The following is a 27,726-nucleotide window of genomic DNA, read 5'->3' as shown; positions in this document are numbered from 1 at the left end:
CAGCTACATGTAGGGTTAGAAATCAACTGAGTGCTCAGTTCCATTTGTAAGGTATAGTTCAGTTTAATATGATTTTGGTTTTTACTTTTTTTTTATTTGTTTTATCTGTATATTTATCTCATGTAAAAATAAAGTTAACTATATGTATTTAATATATCCAACAGAAGCATGTGTAATTCAAATTCACTTCTTTCATTCAAGGAGTTAAATTTTCAACCATCTCATTCATAAATAAAAACGAAAAAAATAAATCATGAATCATCAAATGAAGCTTCAAATAATCTGGAATTACTTGAATTCATTAAGTTGTAGGTACTAGGTACCGGTATCGCACAGATTTGAAGTAATGAACATCGTAGAAAAATGTGGTTTGGTTGTGAAATAGCATAATTTGGTTGGATAAGGGTGGCTGGGATTTTGACTAAAAGTACCATTTTTGGTTGTTTGTTCCATAATGGTATGGTTTGGGAGAAATTGAAAGGGTGAGAAACTTCATAAATGAAAAGAAGAAGCTATTTTGTTTAGGAATCTGACAAGAAGCTGCTAGAGAGGATCTAACTTATAGACTTGTCATGTTTCATTGCACATCCCTTTATGTTAATGATAAATAATGAGATTATACGCACTGATTGGTAATTAGCTTTCATTTAATGACAGCTTAAAATGTAATTATTCTTTTTTTCATGAAAACACGCAAAAGAAAAATACGCCCTAGTGGGTGTACTGAAATCGAATTCTTATCATGAAATGTGTAATAACTTTGTTAGCTTTTAACATGATGCCCTTTAAACACTTTTTAGTTAGTTAACCATATAAAATAATTCTGATGATCATAACCATTGAATCCACAAATGAGAGATTGGATATTTTGAATTGAGGTGTAAGTTATGTATGATAAATAAGTTATGATAACAAAATAGGATCTGACGTTAAAAGTTCAAATTTTCTAAATTCCACTTTAGCTTATATAAAAAGTTTAGATGTTATAAACATGTATATAGATTGATTAAACTTAAGTAACAGTAATGAGAAAAGTAATTCTATATAAAGAATTGATAAAAACAAAACAAAACGTAGAATATATTGATAGAAATTATCACCCTCCTTTCCATAATTCAGTTTAATGTAATGAAAAGACTACTAACATATATACAGTCATGGATGTTCAAATTAAAATATTTTGTCCTAAAAAAATTCATATAAACCTCTTCACTTGTTGAATAAGCCAATTCTACAACTTAATTTACCACTATCTACTGAACGATTCGCTCTTGGATTCACGTAGAATAAGGTTAGAGCTAGAATACATCATTTACATTCTTGACAAGACATTTTTAATGAGTACGAAAACGATCTGCACGAAACGGAAATAGCAATACTCTTCATAAAAGCAACCATTAAAATGAAAACATCCATCATACAAATGGTACAGTTCCAACTAATCCACAGTCTTTTGTCATAAAAAAACATCTCAATTTAATGCAGTACTTTCCACACAAAGAATGCAAGGGTTCTATATAAAACATCAGAAACCAGAGAGTATACGAAGAAATGTAGCGGATAAAGCTGGGCATGTACGAAGGTCGCATTCAACTTGATTTCACAGATCACATTTAATATTGAGATACTAAGATATATTAAGCTCAACAAAAAAGGAACGAGTGGAGAAAAAGTGGGTGACTACAGGTTTTACTTGTGGAGAGTCAGAAAGGTAGGCTAGTTCTTATTTGTAGCTGGTTTTTTTCCATTTCCATTTGCAGGGTCATACGAAATCCAATAGATATAGCTTCTAGGATGTGTAACCTGACAAAGCAACATTGTCCACGGAGGCTAAAGTAAACGATTAACAAGAGTGTTCATGGAGCTACAGAGCCTTCCTTAGTATTGGAAGTCAAGGGTTTGATGCATAGTCGAGGCTTTGTACTAACAAGGTTGCTGGGGAGGACAGAGACAGCGACTATTCTGGATCCATTGGGTATTCCAGAAAGGGGTAGCAACTCAACAAGCACAGAGAGCTGCAATGCCAGTGCTAATCAATGCTGAGAGTATGCATAAATGTAGATACCAACTGCATAAAGGAAAATACCAACAGCTATAAATAGTTCAAGGCAAATAGTACGTCTTTTACCTCTGGAGACCTGAGATCCACTACTGAATCTTCCACAACATGATTGACTGCAGACGCCACCACACCAAAACATTTATTACGGTCCAGCAAACTAAATGCTTTAGAATCCTTTGAATTTTCCTTCGCAGATGTAGTTTCTTCAATTCCTCTTCGGTTGAACCCAACAGCAAACTGCAATGGCAGTTTATAATTGTTTTCATGTGAGATTAATGGCAGTTTGTAATTGTTTTCATGTGAGATTGATAAGTAACGTAACGTACATCAGATCCAAGGAATGAAATTTACCAAAATATAATTTAACTCTGAAAATCTCAACATGAATATCTACTACTCCACTAATTCATAAAGAAATTCTTGTCCAAAACTTATTTAGACTAATATTTGTTTCAAGAAATCAATTCATTTACAAATCATACCGTGTTCATATTTCATCATTTGTAAAATCCAAACATGCTTTTGATTATATTTATGTATAATGTAATAAATATGTTTTTTCTATAGAAAGTTGAGAAAGCTGCAGAATGTGCAAGTCTTGGTTGACAATCAAATCAAAATCTTGGCTCTGGCTTCAGTTGTCAATGACACATCACCGGTAAGGATGTTTAGAAGCTACATGCACAAAAATATTCGTCCACCATCTGAGATCAGGTTTATTGATATTCAAATTTTAATTAAAATCTGGATTCTTCTTTCGTGGACAATGACAACAATGCAGGGAGGGGATCATGTATATCTCAATTGATGAAAATGGCAAGCAATGTAGCTTATGAATAGCATGGCTGATTTTCAGTTAAAAGACAATATTGGATTGGACCTTCAGAGGTCGTTGTAGTTTGTCCTGTTTAGCAGCTACAAAATTTTTAACAAGCATTGATACTACTTCTTGTAGTTCTTTTTCGTTTAAACTGCAGGTAGCCTGGATAGGGAAAATGCGATGGCACCAACTGCAGAAGAAAATATGTTCACTGTCAGATAAAAAAAGGAAGGTACAGAAGTCAGAGAGAAGGGCTTTTATAGTATACATCCACAAGCCTACATATGTCCACTCAATAAGTATGAAATAAAAAGAGAGAATACAGGTAGAATTTGCATGTCCATATCTGCAATCAATCAACATATCAGCCATTCTAAAGCTAAATCTACGGTTGTTAGAACTTGAAAGTTCAATAAACAGAAACAAACAGCAAATTAGGAGATGGCAGCCAAACAGCTGAGAAAACAAAAATGGATGAATTTAGAATAATTTACAAATAACAAAGAATTGTACTATTCTTAAAGTTGAAGTTATAGTTCAAATCTAACAAATTTATAGGCTACTAGTTTGCTTTTGCAAAACCTAAACCCGCGTATAGCAAATAGGAGGGACAGTTTTCCGGAGAGAGGAATATTATTCAGATCTGTCTAGAAAAAGTTTTATAGGGAAAGGGGATTATATTGTTTTCTTTCGGATACGAACCTTGGTAGAACCACAACATAAAAACTAGTCATTGTAATTGAGCAGTTTGGGGCCTTGTAAACCCCAAATAACAATCCCATATTTCCAATATGAAACTCAAGTCTAATACCTTACAATTAGATTCCACCATCAGATCAAGTTTCAAAGGCCTTTGCATCCGCATGAGCCATCTGTGCACGATCCCTTTGATCAGTCACGAGTCAGAAAGTTCTATTACAAACTGATAAGAACAAAATTTTAGGAGTGGCTTAAGGATTCCAGCCCCAACCTTCACCTCATCCAACTATGCACGTGGGATTCCAGCCAGCACGGTTTCCCTCCACAGCAACCATGCTACCCTCACCAAAGCAAAACTCCTCAGCCAAGTTCACCTCCTCAACAACTTCCCTTTCCCCCACTCCACTATATATACCCACATCCCATTAACCCACATGTTGTCACCTACTGTTCCATATCGCCCTCCACCACTATGCACCACAGACACATACTTGCTAATATCCATTCCCCCAACCCCTTCAACCAAATATCTCCACAGATTAAAAATTCCTCATATCCCAGTTTTTGTTCCCTTCCTCGTCAGTCTGGCTCTCCATTCATTCAAACGGAGAATCTCAGTCAACACCTTACATATGCTATTTTTTCTTCATTTCACTCATAGCTTTGAAACTGGAAATGGAACAAGCAAGTGAGGCAACACAATATTACAGCACTTAAGCAAGGGGCCTGTCTAAGGATTACAGGTCAAATGCATCCATCAAGCCGCATTAAGTCTCTACCAAACACAGCCTCACCTAGTGCCTAAGCCAGCAGAAAAAGCTTCAAGATTCCTTTACACGTATGTAAAATATCAATTTATTTCCTTTTCCTTAATCAAAATAGCAAACATGAAAAAGAATGAATAAAGGATGCACAACTAAAGAATAGCCTATATTGAAACTCATGCCAGGAAATTCTTAAAAAGCAAGAAAGTTGCATAGGATGGTTGAGTTGAAGCTGGAGATGTTTTTCCCCCTTATATTCCTATGTAATGTATAAACCAAACTAAACAGATCATCAGCAGGAATTCTTATTTGGAAGAACTCCAAGAAAGCCAACCCATAAGAGTAGGAGCTAGAGGAACAGGGGAGCAAAAACCGGTAGGTCAGATTCACAAATGGTCGATTGGTTACCAAGTTCTGCAACTTCATTACCACTTTCCTATCAATCAGGTCCCTCTTGGACCAACATCCCTGGCTTGAAATTTCAAAGTTCCCCCATCTTTCCCTTTGATAGCAAGGCAATGGGGGACAGAACAAGTTTACACTAAGCTAGCATCATTGCCATGCTAAAACACTAAACAAACGAAAACATTTAACTAGTAACACAAAAATAAGCCAATTTACTTACGCCAACAAACTTCCATTCCCAGATTCCAAAGCTTGGATGATATTTGAGACAATATTAACAGTGTCAGGTTGTGTGTGACTGGGAAAGGTAAGGAGAAGCAACCCATTCCTTGTGAGCTTAACCAAAGAAAGATCAGTTACACCATCTCTGTCTGGTCCTGCTTTAACAGCACTTGAAAGTTTACCTGCCACCAGAAACAATGACCGTGGCTGGCTGTTTAAGAAAACCCTATCAAACAACATTCATCTCCCAAAACTGCAAAAAAGGAAGTAAATAAACTGAATACCATCTCCAGAGTCAGCAGTAGCAGACTCAGTTTCCTTGGTATCCAAACATTCCTCACCAGCATCATCAGTGCACAGCTTCCGTCTCTTGGAAATACAACTCTCATTAGGGTTGTTTGAAGAGTCAAAATGACCCGGCTCGACGAACTGTAAGAAACAATTATATATGGGTAATGAGAGAGACCGTAAAGAAGCCATTTTCACTAATTTTCACAAAATAAAGGAATGGTTATGTTATGAGGTTGTTTTCAGGAAGAAAGAGAAGTAAAAGTGACCTTACGAAGGATGGCGATTGCTTCTTTTGTTGCGCTCTTCTCTCGCTCTGCAAAGAGAAATAGAAAATGACTCAAATGAAAAGGAAAAGGGAATGGATGAGAAAAGAAGAGAGAGGAAAAGTAACTGAACTGAGAGTGCAAGTGATGAGAAATCCAGAGTGGGAGTTACGAAGAAGAGAAGAGGGAGCGTTGTAGTCGAAACGAGGGAGGTTGATAACCGCCGCATGCTGCTCCCATGGACTCATCGTCTCCTTCTCCACTCCTTCGCTCTTCTCTTCCGCCATTCCCTCTCTCTCTTTCTCTCTTTCTCTCTTCCAAAACCCCCCTTTTTTTTTTATTGATAAGGAAAAGTGTTCATGCCTTCTCTGATCAATCACAAACCCTTCTGCGCAAATTCTATTTTTCTTCTCAAATTCGAATACTTTCTTGGCTGGAAAGAGATCACAAAAACAAAAATTCTCAGAATTGAATGTATGTACTCCAAAGGTAACAAACTTTTTTTTTTTTTAATTTTTCATTTGATTTTACCAAACATTTTTCCTGAAGTCCCTATTTCTATAAATATTAGGAGAAATTCATATATCAATTTTTAAAAATATTAGGAGAAAAATAATTTTAAAAATAAAAATATTCAATATACCAAAATTTAATTTGTATTAATAAAATTTAAGAATGCATATTTGCATCTATCCTATTTTTATTTTATCAAACATAGCTAAAAAATATTTAACCGTACGTGTAAAAGTAAAAAAAAAAAATGTGTGCAAGATATCTATTTAATATACAACCAATTAAAAATATGAAATTTAGCCTTTTTCAAAGTATTTTAAAAAAAATTAATGCATCTATAATTTAAAGAATTTTCAAAACTTTCTTTCGACAAAAAGATGGCGTATATAATAAAGTTATTAACTTTTATAGAAATAAGAATTATCTAAAAATTATAATATAAATTAAAATGCTTAAAAACTGACACGCGTTAATACTAAAATTTAATTAAAATATACTAATACTAATAATTTAAATTTAAATTGTTATTTACCTTTAAATTGTCATGCAACTAAAATTTAGTTTATAATTTGACCACGACAATGGGCTTTTAGAGTGAACACAAAAACAAGAAAATAAGCAAGACGAGGATGTTGGAGCCATGACAGTGTCCTTTTTTTGAGGTGAAGTTTTAGATGCCATTTCAAAAGAAACAATCACCATCCCTTACTACAACTGCAACAAAGTATCACTATAAAATTGCCTACTTTTCCTTTCTTCTCTCAATTCTCTCACTTCTTTGACACCCGATTTTCTAACTCCAACAACTAAACCAAAATTTTCATATTTATCAGATGAAGCGACAATATTTTCTTGCTAAACCTGAATACGAATTTAAACCGATTCAAAATATCATTATCCAATATTTTAATATATTTCTTTTCTTTATGGTTTAATTTTTCCAATCAACATTTTATGGTTATAATGACTGAAGGTCGCAAAAACATCTTAATAATATAAAAATTGAAGGTCCCACTTAAGATGCAGAATCTAAATTTCATGTCTAACCGTGTCTTATAAAACCTAAATCGTAACTTATGACACTTTCTTTAAGTATGCTAAGGAAAAAACATGTAACTATTGTATAGGTTTAATTTTTTTTCTAATACAAGAAAACATAAGAAAAAAATCAAACAAATTTCTTTATAAATTAAAATTAATTAATAAAAATTCTTATATTGATTTATTCAATGTTAATTTATAAATTAAACTTAATTTTTATGTATGAAATTATTATTTTTATCTCAATAACATTAACAAAAGAACTAGTCACAATACAATCCTCAACGCTCAACTTCAAGTTTGTAATTGAAATGAATTTCAGAAATAGACAAATCTTTGTTATGCTTTAAAATTAAACATTCATGGGTCAGTTAATATGTTAGACATATAAAACCCACCCATACGCCTTCAAATACGCTCAACTCGGCCAGAATCCTTAGCAGTTTCCACAAGGCCCTCGTTACCACCACCGATCACTTATTCATACGTCGACAAGTTCAAATGCAAAATCTTTTAAATCACTACACCGAGGAAAGTGTCATCATCATGTTACTGAGCTGAAGTTTCCTCCTTCTCAGCAGACAAATTCCTTAAAAAGAAAATGCAAACTTTATCAGCAAACCGTATATCCAGCACTCCATTGAGTTAAGATAAATATATGATAATGCATAAAAGACCTGTTCAAATATTACAGAGAAAGAGATTTTCTTAATCACACTCTTTTCACATTAGCATTAGATGAAATTTATGTGAATCCCACTAAAATACTTGAGCTCTATTTAATGTGGAATACTGGAAAGTATTTCTAGGTGCTCACATTATTCAAGTAGAAATTGAAGTCGTGATAAATCATAATATATCAAGAGCATCGTCATTTTCAAATAAGTATGGCAATTAATTAGGCCTAATTTCTTAGTAGGGCTTGTTAATTGAAGAAGCTTTTTCAAACACCAAACCCAAAGAGCCTGGTGACGATCTATAAAGATAAAGGTAGTTTTAGGTAAAACTAATTTATATAAAAAAGAGGAATGCATAACAAATACAAGTTAAAATAGCATTTGTAATTGCAGAGGGCAGCAAATAATAGAATGGAATATAAGCATAGTAATTTAGTTTCGCTAATATCCAAGCTGCTTACCCCTCTGCCCTTGCCCATCGAGAGAATTGATAAAGTTGAACAGTCTCATTTGAGGCATGGCAAGCAAAAAGTAGATAGTTGCGTGGCTGTACCATCCATGCAAATCTCATGAACAATGCTGAATAGATACACATTGCTGCAGCATTAACAACAAACAATAAATGCAATAAGCAACCGAGTGGGAAAGGGAAAAGGTTTCAACATTTTGTGGGACAGAGATGATAGATAAACCTCCTGTCATGTTGCCAGAGATCATTTCTGGAGGTTTCTTCATGTCAGCCAATCCCTTTAAACAAAGATTAGTTTACAATTCAAAGATTAAGACCAATGTGTTACAAATAACTAGTCGAGTGAATAAATTAACTTCAACAATATAAACATATGATCATATGAGTGAAACTCACAGCTGCCACAAATCCCCAGTTGGCAACAGGTCCCCAAAAGTGAGTAGTTTTGGGACCCATTGGACTGTTCCAAAATGCTCTGAAGGAAGCCATTAAATACTGGTGCTACTTCTGATTTACCATTAGAAATTGTAAGATTACTTCAACACAATAGAAATATAATAACGATGTATGTAAAGTGCAAATATTTATTTAATATTAAAACCCGCCAAGGTAAGATGTGAAAGTAAGGTGGTTTCTCAGAAAAAGACTCATGACCATGAGCCCTCCTTCTTCTTATTCAATAACATCCCATGGCATGATACAGTTATTCTACTCACAGGAAAGAAGAAACAAAGGTCAGCAATCACCACTACATCAGGGACTACAGTGTAACATAGTTCTATGAGACCTCTAAGTCTGTTATTGATGAGTTGTTTATATACTGGTTGGACAAACTTTTTCATAACCTCCTGTCATCTTATAAAAAATAACATAAGATGAAAAAAATGAATTGAATTTCATCCAGTAGAGATAGTTTATGTATAACTTAAACTTAGTTTTTGATCATGCTTTCTTCTCCTGAAAGGGGAATCCAAACATGACAATAATTTAGTAATAACCCCCAAAAAATTATGTACTACACTTTCAATCATTTGATCAGTTTTAGATTTTAACGGTTCCTCTAACCAAACAAAGTCATAAACCCTGATCACAACAAATTCACTAAACGATAACCACTGAGAGGGTATGCAGAAACTCCCTCTACATGATTCTTCTCTGTAAAGAGCAAAGTAAAGGTATGGCTATGAAGATCTTATCAAACATTCGTCAATCCAAAAGCATGATTTCTTCTCTTCTCTTCTCCTCTCCTTTAATTTATTTACTTCCCGTTTTAGTGTGCAATGACTACTGTACAAACGGGCAACACACCACTCACATGATACTGTTGCAATCGCCTCCATTAAAAAATTAAATAAATAAAAAAATATAGGAGCAGTTGTCTACATTCAGGCAATCAATAAAATGATGAAAACCGATAATGTTGTATAATAATAATAAAAAGGGATTCAATTAGGTCAAATTAGTAAGTGTAGTTTATAGAATGAATTCGAACAAATATGCTAAAGAATGAATGAGACGGAGAGAATTAGGAAGCTGAGATATATCAAGAACTGGAATTAAAGATAGAAGGAGAGAGAATCGCTGCCGCTGTTGATTGTGGTAGAGAATGTTGTATGTTGTATTATCATAAAAAGGATTAAATTAGGTCAAATTAGTATGAGTAGTTTTATAGAATGAATTTGAAAAACTATGCGCCAGAATGAATGAAATGGAGAGAATCAGGAAGATGAGATATACCAAGAACTGAAGAAATGAGAATCGCCGGTTGAATGCAGAAGAGAAGGACAGCGCCGGAGAGTCAAATCTGAAGGAAGGGTTGGTAACGACCTTTTATTGCTTTTGATTTAACAAACGTCAACGTCATCACTATATTGCGTTTCACCATTTACGGGAGTGGAAATGATACATGTATATTACATTTTTTTTACACAGAATAAAATAGAAAAAGTAAATATATTAAATTTTTTAAGTGTTAAATAAGTGTAGAAAAATTAATATATATAGCATTTTTTTTCTTTTGTAAAAAACTAAATGTATTCTTTTGAATGTATACAAATGAAATTAACTGAAAAATATATATTAATGAGACATGTTATATTTAGATTTAGATATGATTTTAGTAAGGTTAATCAGTTTTTGTTTTATTCTTTGTAATTTTATTTTTAAAGTAATCTTAAATTTATGATATGATCTAAAGGACGAGAGTGATTTTGGAGTTTTCTATAATTTTTAATATGTGTTTGTAAGACCATGAAATATTGTATTTGGAATAATATGAAGGATAAAAAAATTGACTTAAATTCATAAAAATATAGTATATAATGTTATTTTTTATATATTGATAAAGATGACCCAAAAAATTTTACATATTTTTTAAAAGATAAAATTATGTCGAAGATTGGATTTTCTCAAAATAATAATATTTCATATAATTTTACATTTTTTTAAGGATAAGATTGTACTGAATTTTTAGAAATAAAACAATAATAAAGCCTGAAATCCTCAAATGAACGATATCTACACCTAATAAAATGGTTTAGTGTAATAATTTCATTCTTGAATATCTCAAAGTTTTATATTTTCTGAATTTACTTAGTCATTCTAACTATTTTATTTTAATTTTTTCCACGTACATTAGATCAATATTTATTTGTCATGACTGGTATATTTTATTAAAATGATGATTAATTTTAATAAATGAAATATTTATTATGTTAGGTTGTGATTAAAAAATCTGTTTTAATTTGTTCGGTGTTGACTTGTATATCTATAACAATATATAAAGGGGATTCCCCTTTCTGTGTCCACTTTCTTTAATTCCTATTTTACCCTTTTTAATAATATAATAAATTATTTATTATTTTTAAAATTGTTTCAAAAGTAACCGTTATTTTACAGTTTGTTTTTCTCTGCAACCACATCATTTCTATTCCTTTCGTGAAGTTGTTTTGCGTTGCTTATTGTCTTTGTTTTCACACTCACTTTGTCGATGTTATTTATTTTCATTGGACTTCATTGGAGAAAACAATAACAGTATTTTCCATTGTTCCTTTTCATTTATGATTATTCGCTTTGGGTAATTGTCCAATTTCCTTTTTTCATTTATGTTATAGATGTTGGCGACATCTTCTTCGTTGGTGATGGAAATCAGGGTCTCCAAGTCTCCCTTGGGTAATTGACACTTCAAGATCACGAACGAACCGCAAAACTCAGTAAGTTTGACTATCACTTATGCACAACGACGCATCAAAACGTTAAATTAAATTCATGAAACAAAGTAACGAACCTGAAAAGGAGATGAATGAACAAAGGAACAACAAAAACACTTACTTTCGGAACCTCCAAAACATGCCAGATTCAAAGCCAACTTAAGGATACTTCATATCTGGAACATTGTAATATATTTCATATCTGTTTTCAAATTAAATTAACGCAATGTATTCTAATTTATTTTAAAAAGTACCGTGGCCACTATAAGATAATTTTCTAAACAAAAGCTGTAGTTTATATATAGATTAAATTATTTTAACTTTGAAATCTGAAGGTTAATTAATTCTTAAATTATCAAGCACTGTGCAAAGGAACAGTGTAAAGTTTTTCGTTATGGAGATAGAAGATGAGCGAAAACTGTAAAATAACAGAAAATTGCAAAATGTATATAAAATGTAGGCTGAATTAAAAAGTTCAAAATACACACAGGCGCATAATTCAGCCTGTGTTTTAAAGTTCAATTTTGTGACAGAGAATACCGAAGAGTATAGTATTCATCAGTTTTTAAGTTTGATTATTTATAGAAATCAATTAAACTTAATATTTTTAAAAATAGATGCTTGAACAATTTTAATACGGTTGGAAACAAAAAAACTTAAGGCACTAATGTTAGATTTATTTATATTTAGCCAGTATACATCTTAATGTTCTAATTAAAACATATTTTATAAACTTTTTAATTCAGCCTACATTTTATATCCATTAGTTCAGCCTACATTTTAATTCAGCCTACATTTTATAACAATTGCAAAATCTTTAAATCTATTCAATGCATAATAATGTTTAGGCATGTGAATTTAAATAGTTATGATGAGATGCAAATCGATGTTCGTGGTTCTTTATTGTGGATTTTCCATTATTAAATATTTGTTCCTTCGGTTAAAATTCTCACCTTTATGTATATTTAAACCATATCCAACAAACTATTTACTCTATCAAGAAGATGCTACTATAAGTAACAGTAGAGTTTTTTCAACCATTGGACTGATTCGACTTATCTGAATTTGATTCATAAAAAAAAAAAAAGAAGATGAAATTTAGATTTAACCTGATTCATTTATAATTTAGATGTGACCAAATCCAGTTAAAAGTATAATCCATTAATAATGATTTTTTTAATATTTTTATTATAATTATTTGCCGTTTGTAATTATATTAATTGATAATTTAATATTTAAGAATTATTATGATATTAATAATATTTATTTAAATATTTAATTTATCTGTTGGTCCATATATATAAACTAACGGTTTAATTTTTAACAATTATTTTTACAATAATATTTTATAAAATAAATATTTTTTATTATATTATTATAAATAAGTGAGTTATATTATAATATAATAAATATATAAAATAAATATTATAATAAGATTAGTGTTAAAGTAATAAATTATAACAGTATAATCATGTATTAATATGAAATTTAAGATGTAATTTTCTTCTTATTATTGTACAAATCTCTATGTCCCTAGCCTTATGTCCAAACAAAACATAAAATATACTAATACTAAGCAATTTTTTTTAGAAATTAGCAACTTTTTTACATTCTGTGTTATTTTAAAACTGACAAATTACTTTTTTTAATTATGAATTTTTTTTTTCTTCAGTAACTTGCTAACTAGCCTGTCATCATTTGCATTGCTGCTCTTCATTGTTACATCAAATCAAATTTTGTAGTCTTTCTACTCACACATTTAGGTATTTCTTCCTATATCATTATCTTCTTTTAGTTTTATTTGTTGTACATATTATGCACTACTTTCATTGTCCTTCTTTTCATTCATTACTTTCTTCCAAGTAATACATTTTTAAATTTATATTAATTTTGGATTTATTATTTATTATTTTTTGTTTAAATAGACAACATACCTAAATGGAAAATATTCCTTCTAACAAATCAACATCAGAACAACAAAGACAAAGATGGAGAATAAATGCTGCAAATAGAAGACGTAGAATGACCCCCCAACAAAGACTTATTGAACAGTCTAAAAGAAGGAAAAATAATCCTGAAAACACAACCAACATTGTCCAAATGCCAAACAGAGCTCCCCGATTGAGAATGACATCTATTCGACAAATGGCTCGGTCCGTAACTAATGCAGGTAACATCACATTTTTCCTCATCACTATTGTATGTAAACTATATATTCGATTTAAATAAAATTTAACTTAGCTTCTAAATATTAGGTTATGGTTTGGTCCCACAAAGGTTTGCAGGACGTAATGATAATGACGAAGAACCAAGTAATACACATATTACTGAAACCCTACATGGTCAGTCAATTTTATTCATCAATATTTAATCCATGTTATTTACTTACCATTTTATGAAATATTTACATATTTATATTTATTATGCTTCATGCTTTCACATAACAGGTTCTCCTCATGCACCGCAAAGGTTTGAAGAATATAATGTATATGAAGCATTGTCAAGTACTTCACCTGTCAGTAACATAGATTGTGGTTAGTACACTATATTTGTATTATGTACAACAGTAAAAAACATATATAAACAATAATGTATTCTAACAATCTTAAAAATACTTCATAGATAATTACATTTACTTACGCTTAAATGTAAAATTATATCTAACCCTATACAAAAAAGTATAATACAACTTCTTTGTTTAGGTTTAAACTCACCTCATCACTACTGTATGTCATTAGCCGAGAAAATCCTTCCGAATATGCTTACATTCTTTTTAGTTCTTTCCTGTAAAGTATATATTTGCTTCAAATACAATTTATCTTATTTTTTAAATATTAGGTTATGGTTTTGCCCCACAAAGGTTTCCAGGACGTAATCATAGTGAAGCAGGACCAAGTAATACGCACATTACTGACAGGTTTCCAAGACGTAATGATAATGAAGCAGGACCAAGTAATACGCACATTACTGACAGGTTTCCAGGTCGTAATGATAATGAAGCAGGGCCAAGTAATACACACATTACTGGCACTGAACATGGTTAGTCAACTTTATTCATCAATAGTTAATTTATGTTGTTTACATACCATTTGAAAAAATATTTTCATTCTATTTATTTACTATTATAGGATTTGTAATTATGATTTTGATATAATTTATTACGATGTTGAAAAATAAAACACCTTTAAGTATCGTTAATTTTTGCAATTACTTCCTTTTTTTTCTCTATGTATCAAGATATGATTATACTTTATTACCAACTATCATGGTTTTTAATTTTCTCTTTATTTATTACAGTGATATTGGTTTTTTATTATGCACTTTTTTTCATTGATTTAATACCACACAGGTTATGGTTTTCCTACACAAAGATTGGAAGGATGTAATCATAATGAAGCAGGACAAAGTAATACACACGTCAATGCCCTTCAACATGGTTAGTAAATTATTTCCATCAATAGTTAATACTAATTTTGGTACCATTGAACCTTATTTGTATCTTTTTCCTACCATAATTAATACATGTTGTGCTTTAAGAATGCACTTTTCATACTTTTGGAATTTATAATACTACATTATTTACTATTCCTCCAATTTATCACAATAATGTAGATATGCTACATGGATTCCCCCGAACACATAATAGTGCTAGAAATTTTTTAAATACGGTTCCGATGCTCAAATTTCAATTGTCTACACCAACTACATGTCCACATTGTCATGCACGATTATTTTATCATGAATCGCGCGATATGTGTTGCTCTGGTGGGAAAGTCTTACTTCCACGTGTTCCTCCTCCACATGAGCTTCTTCAAATATTTTCAGATCAAACATCTGAAAGTAGACATTTTAGACAACATATAAGAAGTTACAATCATGTCTTCTCATTCACTTCTCTTGGTGTTCATATGGATGAAACTATAGTAGCAAATGGTTGTGGTATATATAGTTTTCGTGCTCAAGGTGCAATCTATCATAGGATAGGAGGATTTTATCCAAATGATGGGTCCAGACCCCGGTTTTTGCAGTTGTACATTTATGACACTGAACATGAATTACAAAATAGGATGTTGGAAAACCCTCAACTTCATCAAACTATTGTTCATAAATTGCAACAAATATTACACCGGTGCAATCCTTTTGTGCATGTATTTCGACAACTTGCTCAAGAACCAAATATTCAGATATGTTCTTTACTCATTAAAGAGCGTCCTGCGAATCAACCACAGTATAATCTTCCAACTGCATCTCAAGTAGCAGCTATTATTGTTACTGCAGACACAGAATCAATGGCACGTGGCCGAGATATTAAAGTTGTAGGTCATGATGGAAATTTAATAAACATACAAGAAACCGTAGGATATTATGATCCTTTACAATATCCTTTATTATTTCCATTTGGAACATATGGCTGGGACACCAACACAAAAAATCATAATGGCCAAAGTATCTCTTGCCGAGAATATTATAGTTTCATGCTTCAGGTAACTTCTATCATAATTATCCCAGTTTCATTAAATTATGTAATATTAAGAAGGCTAACATATTTTAGAAACACGTGATTATTTAATGTAGATTCGTCCAAATGATCAGTCTGTAATATTACAAGCGGGACGACTTTTACAACAATATGTTGTAGATAACTACGTTAAGATTGAGACCGGAAGGTTACGATGGATTCGTAATCATCAAAACAACATTCGTGCTGAAGTGTACCAAGGTTTGCAGGATGCTTTGCATGAAGGACAAACTCACGCAGGTAAATATATTTAAAACAACATTTATTACATCTAATTATATTATCATTCACTCTTTCATTTCTTTGAAGATACTGTTGGAAAGAGGACAATATTACCATCGTCATTTATTGGTAGTCGTCGAGACTTGACACAACGATATCAAGATGGTATGGCAATTGTTGCTCACAATGGAAAACCTGATATTTTTCTTACAATGACATGCAATCCATCTTGGAGTGAAATTTCTTCTGAACTACAAAATCAACAAACTCCACAAGATCGCCCTGACTTGCTCACAAGAATCTTTCGAGCAAAATTTGAGCAATTGAAGGAAGATGTTGTTAATAAAGGAGTCCTCGGAAAAGTTAATAGTTATATGTATGTTACTGAATTTCAAAAACGTGGGTTGCCGCATGTACATATGCTATTGATCTTAGATAATAATGATAAGTTACGTGATCCACAAGATTATGATAGCATTGTGAGGGCAGAAATACCAAATAAGGCAGAAGAACCACAATTGCATGAAGCTGTGTTGAAACACATGATACATGGTCCTTGCGGAACTCTCAATCCTAGATCACCATGTATGAAGCGCAATCAATGCCAAAAGAGATTTCCCAAGGATTTCTTGGAAGAAACACGACAAGGTAATGATTCATATCCACAATATAGAAGACGTTTTGATGAACCAATTTCCATAAATAGAAATGTGACTGTTGACAATAGATGGGTGGTTCCTTATAATCCTTGGTTACTCTTAAAATACGACTGTCATATAAATGTTGAGGTCTGCAGCAGCATCAAAAGTATTAAATATTTGTATAAGTATGTTTACAAAGGACCGGATCGAGTAGCAATGGAGATTCATAGAGGACCAATTATAGATGAAGTCCAGCAATATCTCGATGCTAGATGGATTTGTGCTCCCGAGGCTTTATGGAAAATCTTCAGATTTACAATCTATCGAATGAATCCAGCTGTTGAAAGATTGCAAATTCATTTACCAAATCGACAACAAGTGCGATTTTATAAGCACCAAAACATCAATGACGTGTTGAATGATGATAACAACTCCAAAACCATGCTCACACAATTTTTTGCACTCAATCAAAGAGATCCCCAATCTAGAACATTTTTGTATCGGGAAATTCCAGAGCATTATTGTTGGAATAATAGACATAAGGAATGGTATCCAAGAAGGTCAAACAAGAAAGTTATCGGCCGAATGTATACTGTATCTCCTTCTGAAGGAGAAAAGTTCTTCTTGCGGGTTTTGCTTTCTCACATAAGAGGACCAACCAGTTGGGAATATCTATTATCACCAAATGAAACATATTGTCACACATTCAAAAAGGCGGCTGAGAAATGGGGCTTTTTAGAAAGTGACAATAGTATTCATGAATGCTTAGTTGAAGCATCAACTTTACAAATGCCATATGCTTTACGAAGACTATTTGTGACCATATTACTTTTTTGTGAACCAACTGATGTTAGAAGCCTTTGGAATCACTTCCACACCTATATGCTAGAAGATTATACTTCAACCAACACTTCTGTCAATGAGAACTTGATTCCTATGTTATTGAGGGATTTAAATGACCTTTTAATTCAGCATGGTAAAACAATCAAGGATTTTGATTTGCCACCTTTATCTTATGATGCATTGGCAACTACTTCAGTACCAAGAATTATACAAGAAGAATTATCAATACAGATACCTACTGAAGATGTTGACAATGTACACAGATTGAATCATGACCAACTCATTGCCTTCAATACCATTTTAGATGTAATCAACCGTAATCAAAGTCAAGTCTTTTTTGTGGATGGACCAGGCGGAACCGGTAAAACATTTCTTTATCGTACTTTAATTGCACATTGTAGGAGCAACGGTCAAATTATTTTAGCTACAGCCTCCTCTGGTATAGCAGCAACATTATTACCGGGTGGTAGAACTGCACATTCTCGATTTAAAATACCTATCAATGTCGAGGCCGGTTCGTTTTGTTCTATAAGTAAACAATCAGATCTTGCAAAACTAATAAAAATAGCAAAGGCAATTATTTGGGATGAAGCACCCATGATTAACAAATATGTTTTGGAGGCACTAGATCGAACATTAAAGGACATTCTAGATTCTGATGCTCCATTTGGGGGGAAAGTGATCATATTAGGAGGTGATTTTCGTCAGGTACTGCCAGTTGTTCAAAAAGGTACAAAAGCACAAATGATTTCTGCCTGTATTATTAACTCTCATTTATGGAGTAACACAAAGATATTACATTTACAACAAAACATGAGATCATTACAAGATCACAATTTTGCTGAATATCTCATGCGCATTGGAGATGGTATTGAACCAACACAAGTTGATGACATGGTTAAAATACCCCAACAACTAGCAATATCATGGGAAGGAGAAACCTCAATACAACACCTCATACACCAAACTTTTCCTCAGTTACAATTTCATACATGGGATGCATCTTATATGGCTGAACGAGCCATACTAACTCCAAAAAATGAAGATGTAGAAAAACTTAATGACATAATGATCGATCTATTTCCAGGAGAAGATCGTAATTTGTTGTCATTTGATGAGGTTGAAGGAGACACATATCATTTATACCAACATGAGTACTTACACACTATTTGTCCAGGAGGTTTGCCACCACATAACTTAAAGGTTAAAAAAGGATCACCGTTAATGTTGTTGCGAAACATAGACCCTAAATCTGGGTTATGTAATGGGACAAGATTATTATGTCGTGGGTTCTATATGAACATGCTGGATGTTGAAATATTGACAGGTCACCATGCAGGAAAAAGAGCTTTCTTACCAAGAATTAAACATAAAACAACAGAGAGTGCAGGTCTTCCTTTTGTGCTTATTAGGAAACAATTCCCTGTGAGATTGAGTTTTGCAATTACCATAAATAAATCACAAGGACAAACTATACCTACCGTTGGAATTTACCTTCCACGACATGTTTTTAGCCATGGTCAATTATATGTTGCTTTATCAAGAGGTGTTTCTCAAACTTCCACAAAAATCCTTATTAAAGAAGGACACCTTGAAGGACAAGAAGGCATTTTTACCAAGAATGTTGTTTATAAGGAAATTTTGTTATCTCAAAACTAGGTATTGTTCGTTTTTTACTTCATTTATGTCATTAAAATGACTATATTTTCATATTCTACCCAATTATACTTATATTTACAACTACGAAAATAAAATTCATCATATTTATTTTATACCTGGCAGGTACGATAATAACTAAGGACAACTTACACCTCAATGAAGAATTACATGTAAGTCATTTCCACACATTTATACCACAAGAGGTGATATGCGATAAGTGTAGTTTTAAAAGTTTAGTTCCCAATCTTGCAATAGTTGACATTTTCTTTGTAGAATGCAAAATTTATGAACCAATGGAACACTTGGAAGGATGAATATTCACTTTCATTGGTTAAGCCAATAGACAACAAGGTAATCAAATTAATTCATTTCAATTATAATATGTCATGTTTACATATATCAATACAACTCTATTGTGCATCGTGTTTACATATATTGTTCTTCAATTGTAGATTCATCATTTGAAAATTTATTCTGTTGGTTGGGGATCCACTGTGATAACTGATAAAACACAACTTTCAAATCTAATCAAACGAGAATTACTTTCTCAAAAGACATGCAGGTATTATGCACATTTAAAATTATTTACTTTCTTCCATTATACTTTCTTCCATTATTCTTCTATAATACCACAAAAAATCTTTATTCTTTTTTATTTAACTTCTTTCCATTACCAGGAAACAACAAAAATCATTACCAATCCATACTCGCTACAACAACAATCTTTGTGTTTATCAAAATATATGCATCAATGAGGTTATTACTATTTCTTCAATATTTGTATACCATTACATATACATTTAATGACTCATAAGTAAATAACATTATTCAATGATATTTTTTAGTTCTTTAAAACTCAACAACTTATGGACCATGTCTTCTACAAAGAATTAAGAAGACTGCTCCAAAGGTAAATAAAGTTTTTTTTATTATCTATACATAATTCAATTGCTACATAATATTTCTGTTATTTGCATATATATTAGCAATAATATTTACTTTTTTTACAATGCAGGGAAGCTGAAACACATCCTAGACATCAATCTTTATTTGGCCTCCCAATTAAAGAAATGTTTAAGGATGTCGATATATGATACTTTCATTTACTATTTTTTTCTGCATCATGTATGTATGAAATATATATTTCATTCTTTTAATGAATGTATATTTATAAACACCTACTAAAATAGTTTGTATATTTATAAACACCTACCATTGACTCCATCACATATAACTCATTAACTCCAAATCTTGATCAAATGTATTAAATATTAGTTGATATATAATTTTATGAATTAGTAATTTACTGTTTTCTTTTTCAACCAATCTACTTATACCCATCATAAATTGTAATCGATTATTCTTAATATTATACGTATAAATACGTAAAAAAAGCGAACACACATGCGCGACAGCGCCTGTGTTTTCGCTAGTAGGTCATTCTTTACATTCAGTTGTACATTGCTCACCATTAGTGTGATTAGACATTTTCACTTTGTCTAAATAAAAATCTTCTCAGAGCAACTTTCTTTTAGTGGTGCCTCTCTGTTCCAACAACTGGTATCCAGAGCAAAGGTTCGAGGATGGGACCTAGTGCGTTTTCAATAAATCTCCCTGTTCTTGATGGAAAGAACTGGAGCAGATGGTGCGTGCAAATGAAGGCCATTTTTGGATCTCAAGATGTGGCAGAGATAGTCGAAGATGGATTTCCAGCCCTAAGTAAATCTCCAACAAATGAACAGAAGGTTGCCTAAAAAGAAAACAAGAAGAAAGATTGTAGAGCAACCGTCTTGATTCATCAGTGTGTTGATGAACCACACTTCGAGAAGATTGTAGGGGCTGCAACTTCAAAAGAAGCTTGGGAGATTTTGGAGCAATGATATGAAGGGGCCGAGAAATTGAAGAAGGTTAGGTTACAAACTTTGCGTCGTCAATACGAATTGATGCAAATGGAGAGCAACGAGAAAATAGCAGAGTACTTTAATCGGGTTATCACTCGTACGAATGCAATGAAGGGTTGCAGAAAGAAAATGAAGGATCGGTCTATTGTTGAGAAAATCTTGAGGACTCTCAATCCAAGATTCGATCACATTGTGGTCACGATTGAAGAGACAAAGAAAATTGAAGAGATGAAAGTCGAAGAACTTCAACGCTACTTAGAGGCACATGAACAAAGATTATTGGAGAGAGAGTCAGAGAAGCCCAATGACAATCAAGTTTTGTTGGCTCAAACATCAAAGAAAACCGGAAACAATTCTAGAGATGGTTTCCGAGGTCGAGGTCGCGGGAGAAACTCCAGAGGTGGATATGGAAGATGTGGTCAGAATCAAGATCAAGAAAAAGGTAGCGATGATCATTCTAATAACAGGCAGCAAAGTTCCAATGGTTGGCGAGGAGGAAAGAGAAAGACCGATAGAAAGAGAATAAAGTGTTTCGATTGTAATTGAATTGGTCACTTTTCAACGGAATGTAAAGCAGCACCGAACAATTCCGATTATGAGGATAATCAGTCAAAGACAGACTATCAAGCGCATATGGCGAAGGAGGAGAGTAGTGAGGCATCAGAAGAACCTGTGATCTTGATGATGGTCACCCAACCAGAGAGGTCGAGTGATGAAATCTGGTATATTGATTCGGGTTGTTCGAATCACATGACTGGCCATCGTGAGTGGCTAGTCGATCTTGATGAAAGGAAGAAAAGTATTGTGAGGTTTGCAAACAACAGGGTCATACAAGCCGAAGGTGCAGGAAATGTAGTTGTGACGAAGCAAGATGGTAAACAAGCCATCATTTATGATGTCTTATACGTGCCTGGGATGAAAAGCAATTTGATCAGCATGGGTCAATTGTTAGAGAAAGGATATTCTGTGAGAACAGTTGACAATCTTCTTGAGGTTTGTGACGCAGCAAAGAAGACTGTGATTAAAGTGCCATTAGCCAGGAACAGAACATTTAAGGTTAGCCTGAACAACCTTGATACCCAATGCTTTTCCGCTGCGGTATATACTGATGAATTCTGGTTGTGGCACCTAAGAATGGGGCATTTAAATTTCAGAGACTTAAGTCGAATGCGTTTTGAAAAATTGGTGAGTGGTCTTCCATTGATCAAGACTCCTGTAAAGGTTTGTGAAAATTTTTGGATTAGTAAGCAGTCCAGAACCTCATTTAGTAATTTCACTACATCAAGAAGCAGTGAAATACTACAGGTTGTGTATAGTGATGTATGTGGACCATTTGAAGTCCCCTCATTGGGAGGAAATAAGTATTTTCTGCTATTGGTTGATGACTTCAGCAGAAAAATGTGGATATACCTGTTGAAAGCTAAGAGTAAGGTGTATAAAATCTTTAAAGAATTTAACGTGTTAGTTGAGAAGCAGTCTGGTAAGGTTGTGAAGGTGTTACGGACTGATGGTGGTGGGGAGTTTGTTTCAGGTGAAATGGAAAGCTTCTGTAAAGAACAGGGAATTATACATGAAGTAGTGGCCCCATACACCCCACAACATAATGGAGTGGCAGAAAGAAGGAACCGCACTATTCTAAACATGGTAAGAAGCATGATTAAGCAGAAGAATTTACCACACATCTTTTGGGGAGAGGCTGCCATGACTGCAGCGTACATGTTGAATCGCTGCCCCACCAAAAGGCTTAATTCAATGGTTCCAGAAGAGGCTTGGACTGGTGTCAAACCATCTGTCAAAAATCTAAAGGTCTTTGGCTCATTGTGTTACAAACACAGACCAGTTTAGAGGAGAAGAAAACTAAATGATAAAGGAGAACCAAAGATATTCGTAGGATATAATTCTATTGGTTCTTATAAGTTGTACAATCCCAAAGAAAGAAAAGTATGTTTTAGCCGAGATGTTCATTTTGAAGAGTCCAGATCTTGGTATGAAGTGGTTTCCACGACGTCTGCAGAAGTGGAATTTAACTGGGAAAAAGATAGTCCTACTAAGACTAACACCCAGTGCATAGAAGGAAAATCAAGTGACAGTCCAACAAGACAAAGAAGTTTCCCTCAAGCCTTCAAGATTATCAGATGTATCCTGACAATTCGATTACTAACGATGGCAATCTGGTCCAACACCTGGCACTAATGGCCAATTCTGAACCAGTAAGTCTTGATGAAGCTATATCAAGTGAAGTGTGGAGAATTGCCATGGAGGATGAAATAAAGAGCATTGAAAAAAAATCAGACCTGGGAGATGGTAAATCTGCCAAGAGACAAGGTACCCATTGAGGTAAAGTGGGTGTTCAAAACTAAACTCAAGCCAGATGGATCAGTTGCAAAGTACAAAGCAAGATTAGTGGCAAAGGGCTTTATGCAAAGAAAGGGAATTGATTTTTCAGAAGTGTTTGCTCCAGTAGCCAGACTGGAGACCATTCGAATGATTGTGGCTCTAACTAGTTGGAAGAATTGGAGTCTGTGGCAGTTGGATGTCAAGTTCGCTTTCCTAAATGGAACGATGAAGAAGTGTTCATTACTCAACCTCCTGGATCTGTGAGTAAGGGCAATGAACATAAGGTGTTAAGATTAAGAAAGGCTTTGTATGGCCTAAGACAGGCACCGAGAGCGTGGAACAAAAGGATTGACAATTTCCTTCATAGAGTTGGTTTCCTGAAGTGCACCACGAAGTATGGAGTGTATGTCAAGTCTTTAAATGTTACAGAGACAGTGCTAATCTGTTTGTATGTGGATGATCTATTAGTTATTGGAAGTAGTTCATTATGCATAGATCAATTGAAAGAAGATCTGAAAAGAGAATTTGAAATGACTGATTTGGGTGCCTTATCATATTTTCTAGGACTGGAGTTTGCTTATGATAGGAGAGGAATTATCATGCATCAGAGAAAGTATATCTTGTAAGTGTTAAAGAAGTTCAACATGATAGATTGTAATCCAGCAGCAACACCTGCGGAGCTTAGCTTGAAACTTATACAAGATGAAACTAAAGTCTCGGTGGATGAAACTCTATATAGGCAGATGATTGGAAGCCTACGATACATATGCCATAGCAGACCCGAGATCACCTACAACGTTGGAATTGTAAGTAGATTTCTAAGCAACCCTAAACAATCATACCTGGTTGCAGCTAAACGCATTCTGAGATATCTTAAAGGCACCCTAGGATATGGTCTTATTTTTCTTCATCAAAGCAAAGAAGGTGATCACCTACAACTGCTAGCTTATTCAGACTCTGACTGGAGTGGTGATGCAACTGACAGAAAAAGCACCTCAGGACAAGTTTTCCTGCTGTCCGGATCTCCAATATCTTGGAGTTCAAAGAAGCAAACGGTGGTCGCCCTCTCCACTTGTGAAGCAGAATACATTGCTGCATGTTCTGCAGCTTGCCAGGCACTATGGCTCACGACTTTACTCAAAGAATTGAAGATGTTTAATGATGACACTGTAGAATTACTGGTGGATAGCAAATCAGCTATTGATCTAGCCAAAAACCCAGTGTCTCACGGAAGAAGCAAGCATATCGACATTAAATACCATTTTTTGCGAGATCAAGTTAACAGGGAAAGCATCAAATTGAAGCATTGCAGAACTGAACTTCAATTAGATGATGTCATGACTAAAGCTTTGAAGTACGAGAGGTTCAATGAGATGAGAACATCCCTGAATGTTCTTGATTTCCATTTGTAAAAATTTTTTAATCAGAAAAGGGTGTTAATTTGTGATTAAAATATCTGTTTTAGTTTGGTCGGTACTAACTTGTATATAAGTCATTATTTACGTTCAATTGTACATTGCTCACCATCGGGATTAGACATTTTCACTCTGTCTAATTAAAAATCTTCTTAGACATTTTCTTTTGGTGGTGCTTCTCTGTTCCAACACATTCATAGGCCTGAAAAACCACTTCCATTGAAGCACAGCTTCATCAAGTGTTACCATTTTCACAAGACACATGACCCACCAAGTGGTAAGGCCCCTAAGACAGTGGCCATGGCTCCACCACCACCGCACTTGTGTCACCCTTCCCCTCCTCCTCCATCACCACCACCACCACCACCTTCTTTCTCCTCCACTACCTCACACCACCACATCTAAAACACCGCCAATCTCTCACCGCTTCTCCTTTGCCACGCTCGCTTCGTCTCGTCCTAAACTTCGAACACTCAACTCTCCACTACCAACCACCTCTGACGCGGATCTCGAGGCCAAGAAGAGCCGGAACGAGCTGAAGCGAGAAGCCAAGCGCGCTGTCAAGTGGGGGATGGACTTAGCTTCCTTCTCCGCTCCACAAATCAAACGCATCCTTAGGTTTTCGGTCACTTTTTTCATTTTCCATTATTCCCTCTTCCTTTTCCTCAATGCCCGCTTCGCAAAGTTCCCACCTTTGCTGAAAAACCGTGTGCTTTATGTTGGGTTGTTGCAGGGTCGCTTCCTTGGACCAAGTTGTGTTCGAAGCTGTTATGCTCGTTAAGGTGCCTTTTTCTTTTCTTTTGTACCATATTCATGACAATGGGAATATCTTATGTATTTACTTGACAGGTCGTATAATAGTTATTGTAGATTAGTCTATTGTTGAAGAGAAGGTGTTTGTTGTTTTGCCACAGAGACTGGGACCTGATGTCCGTGAAGGAAGGCGGAGGCAGTTCAATTATATTGGTAATTAATTGCTTCCAGAGCATTTCAATTCTATTTGGTTCAATGCATTATGCATTTACGATGATGATAACAAACATTAAAACCATGATTGAGCATCATATCATATATTTTTTTTGGATAACATATGTGTTGTTTCTGCCCTTTCCATTTTGTTTTGCATCAGTATGAATCGATTTTTTCATGTTGGTTACTTTGTTAACGTACCATTTGCCGCCAATTGGGGTAGATTAGATTACTGTTGCTAATTGATATATATGTGGTAAGTTGATTTGACATTATGTATATCCTGCAGTGCAGATTCATGTTCTTCATACATAAATTGTCTCAGGGAAATTGCTACGGGATGTGGATCCTGAGTTAATGGATCGATTAGTTAAAGCGACAAGAGATTCAGATTACAAAGAGTTGCAAGCTTTAACTGGCTTAGGGTCTGATGACCCAGAAGATGATGATGAAGATGGCTTGGTTGAATCGGAATCAGAGGAGAACCAGGAGGTATGCATTCAACATTCATACTTGAACTCACTCTCTCACATTAGCGTGTTGTTTGCTAAATCTGTGTGTTGTATTTACTTATGATGTAATAATTATTATTTCCTTGAGGTGTATTCTTATTCTTGGAGCATTTTTTCAGGAATCCAATTGGCACGATGAACAGGTGACAAGGTGGTTTGATGGTCTGATCAGTAAGGACATTGAAATCACCAATGAAATTTATTCAGTCCAAGGAGTTGAATTTGATCGTCAGGTAAGACTCTTTGCTAAATCGAAAAGTGTAAATCTGTGTACTTGTTGTGCTTTCAAATTCTGATCAATTGTGACTCATACATTATCTTAACATGATATGGGAATTATTTTCTAGAGCTTATTTCAAATGAATCCAAATTCTCTACTGAGTTTTTGGTGTTGTCTTTTGCTATTATCCTAAAAATACAATATGTTGTTACTTTAAATATTTTTTAATATATTTTACATTTTCAAAATCAGTGACTATTAAGGTATTTTGAAAACACATTAGAAGAACAACACAAAAAATAACAGTGAGTCCAAATTATATTATATATTATGTACAAAAATTGTCATAGAGACCCCTTCCAAAAACAATCTTTCTGCTGTGATATTTATTGGCTATAAGTATAATATGTTAAACAGGAGTTGCGAAAGCTTGTGCGAAGAGTGCACATTACTCAAGAAATGAAGGCTGAAAATGAAGAAGAGGAGAAAAAAATAGAAACAGCAACAGTTGGTGCTAAGAAGGCTCTTACTCGTTTCCTTCGTGGCCTTACAAAGAGAATCCCTTATGAATACTAATACGTCAATTAATCAGTGTTATTTGAAGTTGCCATGTCTTAGCTTTAAGAATTTACCAAGAATTACATTGCGTTGGTGTGATTACATGCTGTGGAAAATCTTATATTCTTTTTTTAAGCTGACTAGCACTTAATATTTTGAACTCTTTTCCGTAAATTATTACTTTTATTGTCCAACTGAAGTTTTTACGGCTCAAAGATTTTGGAATTCGGGGAGTCATTAAGCATTAGAAAATATTTGTATTAACTATTCGAAAATTAACAAAAAAAAATAGTTTTATTTCTAATATAACAACTTCTCCAAAAGAAAAGAACAATAATTTTACATAGTTAGATTTCACGCTTTTATGAGAATAATCGTGGAGAAGTTTGTTAAATAATCTTTGTTATGGCTTTCGAGTTCCAGACCAAATAACAAAATCTAATTTAAGTAAAAGAATATAAGTCCTTAAGTTTTACAGTTGTCCTTTTATATAAA

General features: G+C 33.6%; 4 protein-coding genes across 8 annotated transcripts; 2 read left to right on the top strand and 2 right to left on the bottom strand.

Moving 5' to 3' along the window:
- Positions 1 to 1,355: 1,355 nt before the first annotated feature.
- On the bottom strand, positions 1,356 to 5,980 carry LOC114192553 (uncharacterized). 4 transcript variants are annotated; one of them, XM_028082306.2, is made up of 7 exons: positions 5,660 to 5,980; positions 5,530 to 5,576; positions 5,257 to 5,401; positions 4,971 to 5,154; positions 2,943 to 3,072; positions 2,129 to 2,299; positions 1,356 to 2,015 (listed from the first exon to the last, which is right to left on the bottom strand). In XM_028082306.2, the coding sequence occupies exons 1-7, from the start codon at positions 5,811 to 5,813 to the stop codon at positions 1,857 to 1,859; spliced, it is 990 nt and encodes a 329-aa protein (XP_027938107.1). In that variant the 5' UTR covers positions 5,814 to 5,980; the 3' UTR covers positions 1,356 to 1,856. The 4 variants fall into 4 exon arrangements, with proteins under 4 accessions (XP_027938107.1, XP_085531509.1, XP_085531507.1 ...); XM_085675383.1 differs by having other exon boundaries at positions 5,314 to 5,401; positions 5,535 to 5,576; positions 5,660 to 5,967; XM_085675381.1 differs by having other exon boundaries at positions 5,314 to 5,401; positions 5,660 to 5,966.
- A 1,381-nt stretch (positions 5,981 to 7,361) lies between these two features.
- Positions 7,362 to 10,118, bottom strand: LOC114190055 (mitochondrial pyruvate carrier 1-like). 2 transcript variants are annotated; one of them, XM_028078811.2, is made up of 5 exons: positions 9,964 to 10,118; positions 8,623 to 8,733; positions 8,450 to 8,504; positions 8,219 to 8,354; positions 7,362 to 7,669 (listed from the first exon to the last, which is right to left on the bottom strand). In XM_028078811.2, the coding sequence occupies exons 2-5, from the start codon at positions 8,713 to 8,715 to the stop codon at positions 7,630 to 7,632; spliced, it is 324 nt and encodes a 107-aa protein (XP_027934612.1). In that variant the 5' UTR covers positions 8,716 to 8,733; positions 9,964 to 10,118; the 3' UTR covers positions 7,362 to 7,629. The 2 variants fall into 2 exon arrangements, with proteins under 2 accessions (XP_027934612.1, XP_027934613.1); XM_028078812.2 differs by having other exon boundaries at positions 8,623 to 8,730; positions 9,964 to 10,096.
- A 5,069-nt stretch (positions 10,119 to 15,187) lies between these two features.
- LOC146884909 (uncharacterized) lies at positions 15,188 to 21,073 on the top strand. Its single transcript, XM_085676071.1, has 8 exons — positions 15,188 to 15,919; positions 16,011 to 16,194; positions 16,264 to 18,863; positions 18,988 to 19,050; positions 19,593 to 19,670; positions 19,772 to 19,881; positions 19,997 to 20,075; positions 20,855 to 21,073. Exons 1-8 carry the CDS (start codon positions 15,188 to 15,190, stop codon positions 21,071 to 21,073), a joined length of 4,065 nt encoding a protein of 1,354 aa, XP_085532197.1.
- A 3,013-nt stretch (positions 21,074 to 24,086) lies between these two features.
- On the top strand, positions 24,087 to 27,405 carry LOC114191050 (kinesin-like protein). Its single transcript, XM_028080204.2, has 6 exons — positions 24,087 to 25,590; positions 25,706 to 25,754; positions 25,887 to 25,938; positions 26,267 to 26,433; positions 26,573 to 26,686; positions 27,091 to 27,405. Exons 1-6 carry the CDS (start codon positions 25,235 to 25,237, stop codon positions 27,247 to 27,249), a joined length of 897 nt encoding a protein of 298 aa, XP_027936005.2. The 5' UTR covers positions 24,087 to 25,234; the 3' UTR covers positions 27,250 to 27,405.
- Positions 27,406 to 27,726: the final 321 nt, after the last annotated feature.

This window comes from Vigna unguiculata, chromosome 7 (assembly GCF_037176805.1).
Source record: "Vigna unguiculata cultivar grain cowpea cultivar isolate G323 ecotype 2 chromosome 7, ASM3717680v1, whole genome shotgun sequence".
NCBI lineage: Eukaryota > Viridiplantae > Streptophyta > Magnoliopsida > Fabales > Fabaceae > Vigna > Vigna unguiculata.
Note: the sequence above shows the minus strand (reverse complement) of the source record. Positions and strands in the feature narration are given on the sequence as shown.